This window comes from Mandrillus leucophaeus, unplaced genomic scaffold, assembly GCF_000951045.1.
Source record: "Mandrillus leucophaeus isolate KB7577 unplaced genomic scaffold, Mleu.le_1.0 Scaffold2, whole genome shotgun sequence".
Classification (NCBI taxonomy): domain Eukaryota; kingdom Metazoa; phylum Chordata; class Mammalia; order Primates; family Cercopithecidae; genus Mandrillus; species Mandrillus leucophaeus.
In genome coordinates, this window is record NW_012102031.1 from 4,909,140 (window position 1) to 4,912,929 (window position 3,790).

Genomic DNA, 3,790 nt, shown 5'->3' on the forward strand with positions numbered 1-3,790 from the left:
TGTTGCCCAGACTGGTCTCAAACTCCTGGCCTCAAGTGATCCTCCCACCCCAGCCTCTCCAGTAGCTGGAACAATAGGCATGTGTACCACCATACGTGGCTAATTATTTTTTATTTGTTGTAGAGATGGGGTCTCACTGTGTTGCCCGGGTTCATCTTGGACTCCTAGTCTCAAATGATCCTCTTGCTTCAGCCTCCCAAAGTGCTGGGATTACAGGTGTGAGCCACCATGCTCCGCCAGAATGTAGCTCTAAATTTCACTGTGTTCTTGGCTTTGTTTTCCCCAGGAGCTCCTGTGCTCTAAGCAACCAAAAGGAAGCATCGAAGTTTCAGCACCGCTGGTCTCTGTAGCCGTCTCCACCCCACCTCATACCCTGTGCAACAGCTGGTGATGTGCACTAGCCCTCCCCACCAGCAGAGGCCCCAAGGGGTTGAAAGCAGAAACCCATTCTAGACACCCCTCCCCAACGAAGATAGTCCAGGATACACACTTACTCTCTGTGGAAAAAGAATTTGACTTTATTTGGAAAGTCTACAAAATACAGAAGGCGATAACTCGCTTGCTGTAAGTCTGGAAATAAATAAATTCTAGGAGCCGGGCAATATTTTTAAACTTTTTTTTTTCGAGACAGGGTTTTGCTGTGTTGCCCAGGCTGGAGTGCAGTGGTGCGATCTCAACTCACTACAGCCTCTGCCTTCTGGGCTTAAGTGATCCTCCTGCCTCAGCCTCCCAAGTAGCTGGGACTACAGGCATGATGAGCCACCAAGCATGGCTAATTTTTGTATTTTTTGTAGAGACGGGGTTTCACCATGTTGTCCAGGCTGGTCTCAAACTCTTGGACTCAAGCGATCCCCCTCCTTGGCATCCCAAAGTGCTGGGATTACAAGTGTGAGCCACCATGCCTGGCTTAAACATTTTTTGTTGTTGCTATCCGGCTTTCCCTAAATATAAGATAAAATGTGATTTATTTGCAGATATAAAATATAAAGTCCAGCTCAGGGCCATATGCCACTTTCCCCAGGGAACAGGAGCTCAGGCTCTGGCTGGGGAGAATAACTTAGATCCGTGCAATAAATAAACAGTGGGGAGGGGCAGTGTGGACAGTGTTGGGGGAGGGACTTGAGGCTGGGCTTCCCAGGAGAATGACAATCAAAGGCAGGGGTCAGCCCCCACCACACAGTGGACACTGACAGAGGTCGAGGTGGTACCCTTCTTCTTAGGACCCCACTCCAGGCTGTAGTAGGACTGCAGGGTCTGTCTCCTTGTCTCCCTATTTGCCACAGCAGTCCATGGCCCTGTTTCTCTGACTGGCCAGCCCCTGGACACCCTGGCTGCAGGGACAGCCTAGGGCTGAACCAGGCCAGCTCCTTCCCACTCTTCCATCCATGTCACCTTCTCTCTCCCTCTGCTTCTCTCCCCCTCCCTTGCAGCGAGCGGTCTCCCAGGTCAGGGATGCCCTCCCACCACCTTTCTGAGTCCCTGTCCACTGTCCCCCTGAAAACCATGGCTGGAATGAATCTTAGGGCAGCAGTGAGGAAACCCAGGTTTTGGTCCCAGCACAACCACTAAGTGAAATGTGACCTCGGGCCTGTTTCCCCATCTGTGAACTGGGTTTCACTAGCCTTCCTACCCACTCTTTTAGTTTCAGAAGGTCAGGCACCCCCAGGCCTAAACCAGAGGTGGAGGCATCTCTTCAGTGCAATTTCTCAGCAGGACGGCCCGTAAGTCACAGCCAGCCAAACCTAGCTCTGAATCCTGGGAGGGTTTGGAGGACATATTGGCACAATCAGAGCAGTTTCCAAGATGAGGGGTGCCCTCTTCTCCCCCAACAGCTGTTCACTAAGCCGGCTCTGTATCTCTCAATCTAAAATGGCTAAACTTTCAGCCAAGGGCGATCCCAGATCCAGACCTCTGTCCCATCCCCAACCTACCGAAGTTCCCCTTCCCAGGGCCATGCGGTCCCAGTTTTGGGGGCTGCAAGAGGAAGACAGGGCCCATGGAGGGAGTGTGTGTGCACCAAGGGGCCAGTGCTGCAGAGAAATGGGGCCTGGGCACAGAGGCGGCGCTCAGGCACTTTGGGGAGGGAGCTGGAGCCGGAGGGGCGTGGCTGGGGCATGGCGGGGGCGGGCACTAGGAGCAGGAGGCCGGGCCGTGGGCGGGGTCCGCTCCAGGGGCGGGGCCAGACCCCGAGCCCGGGGTGGACTTGACGATGGTGATGACGCTGGCTGGCGCCACGAGTGTGGTGGGCCCGCGGGCTGCAGCCACAGAGCGCGCGAAGCCCTGCAGTGCCTCGCACTTGCCGCGCAGCGCGTCGAGCTCCAGGCGCATGGCGGCGTTCTCGCGCGCCAGCTTGTCCACCTCACGCTCCAGCTCCGACTTCTGCTTCTGCAGCTCCTCCTTTTGGCACACGCGCTTCACGCGGCAGCTGGCGGCGTAGCCGCGGTTTTTGAGTGTGCGGCGCCGCTGCTTGAGCCGTGTCACCTCCTCGGCCGAGAGCCCGCGCAGGTGCCGGTTCAGCTCGCGCACCGACAGCCCCATCAGCGCCTCGTCCGACAGGTGCGGCGTGTTCTCGCTCAGCTCTCGCTTGATCTGCGGGCATGGGGAAACTGAGGCCCAGGGACTGGGGACGTTGCCCCGCTCCACACCTCGGTGTTCCTCTTTCACCGCCTTAGCCACCGAGGTGGTGGTTGGACTTGATCCAAAACCCTGAAGGGTAGCAGGAATCCGGGAAGGGGAAACCAGGCCAAACTAGGATCCGGACACAAAAGGAGGCCACCCGGGGCTCAACCTGAATTCTAACCTAGCGCCAAGCCCTGGACTCAGCCAGAGAAACCCAGCCCAGAAAGCACCTTTGAATGCCCCAGGGGGCATTGACTCGATGGGGAAGGAGGATGGAGAGGGAAGTGACCTACCCCAGGGACATGCAGCCTGTGACCAGAGCCCAGGCCTCCTGGTCCCAGCCTGTGGCTGTGGCCCTTCCCTTCGGCATCATGAAGGCCTGGTGCCTGCTGAGCCACCAGGGGATTCCAGGAAAGAAGGGGAAGTTGGGATGACGAGGCTCTACATGGGCAGGGAGGGAGGGCTTCACTGGGTTAACAGAGGCTGCCTCCTCACCTTTAGAGCTTTGCTGGATAGGGGATCCACAGACATGTTTGCAGAAGGTGCCCTCTGGGCCGCAGACCTAGGGTAGAAAGGAGGTCAAAGTCACCTTGTTTTGTTTTTGTTTTCCCATTTAGAATAAAATCCAAACTCACTACCTTGCCATTCAAGGCCTCTGCTATCTTAGAACTGATTCATACCTGCCACCTTCCTCTCTCCACATTGCTCCACAGGCCTCGTTGAATGGCTCCTTCCAGCCTCGGGAGCTGTGCACATGCTGTTCTCTTTACTGTTCTAGCTCCCCATGATGACTCCTCATCATTTAGGTGTCTGCCCAATGTCACCGCCTCAAGAGATCTGCTTTGACCATTCCGGCTGAACGCCTCTTTGTGTCACATCACATAACCCCGCCTATTAACCCTTGTAACAGTCACCTCTTCTGCATTTCTTGTGCTTGGTTCCTCATCTATGATTTGTTTCTCCTTCCCACTCCTCCTCCACCAAAATGGAAGCCCATGAAGGCAGAGGCCTTGCCTGTCTCACCATGGCATCAATATGCCTAAATAAGTGCTTGGTATATAGTAGATGGCTCAGTAAGTGTGCACCAAATGAATAGATGTCCCTCTCCTGACCATTCTTCCACATGGGGCTTGGACATGTGCCTTTGATTTGATTTTTCAGAACTTTTTTT

The 3,790-nt window shown here is 55.2% G+C and overlaps 1 protein-coding gene across 3 annotated transcripts in view; it reads right to left on the minus strand.

Annotated features, from left to right (window-relative positions):
- Positions 1 to 494: 494 nt before the first annotated feature.
- The window catches only part of MAFF (v-maf avian musculoaponeurotic fibrosarcoma oncogene homolog F), a 13,641-nt gene continuing 10,345 nt past the window's right edge, over positions 495 to 3,790 (minus strand). Inside the window, exons 1-3 of one of the 3 annotated variants that reach the window (XM_011978875.1) lie at positions 3,300 to 3,471; positions 3,115 to 3,181; positions 495 to 2,589 (exon numbers count right to left, since the gene is read on the minus strand). In XM_011978875.1, the coding sequence (XP_011834265.1) occupies positions 2,131 to 2,589; positions 3,115 to 3,181; positions 3,300 to 3,322 (549 nt within the window). In that variant the 5' untranslated portion in view covers positions 3,323 to 3,471 and the 3' untranslated portion in view covers positions 495 to 2,130. Of the gene's footprint in view, positions 2,590 to 3,097; positions 3,182 to 3,299; positions 3,472 to 3,790 lie in introns of those variants that run through there. The other 2 variants (XM_011978876.1, XM_011978877.1) reach the window with 2 other exon arrangements.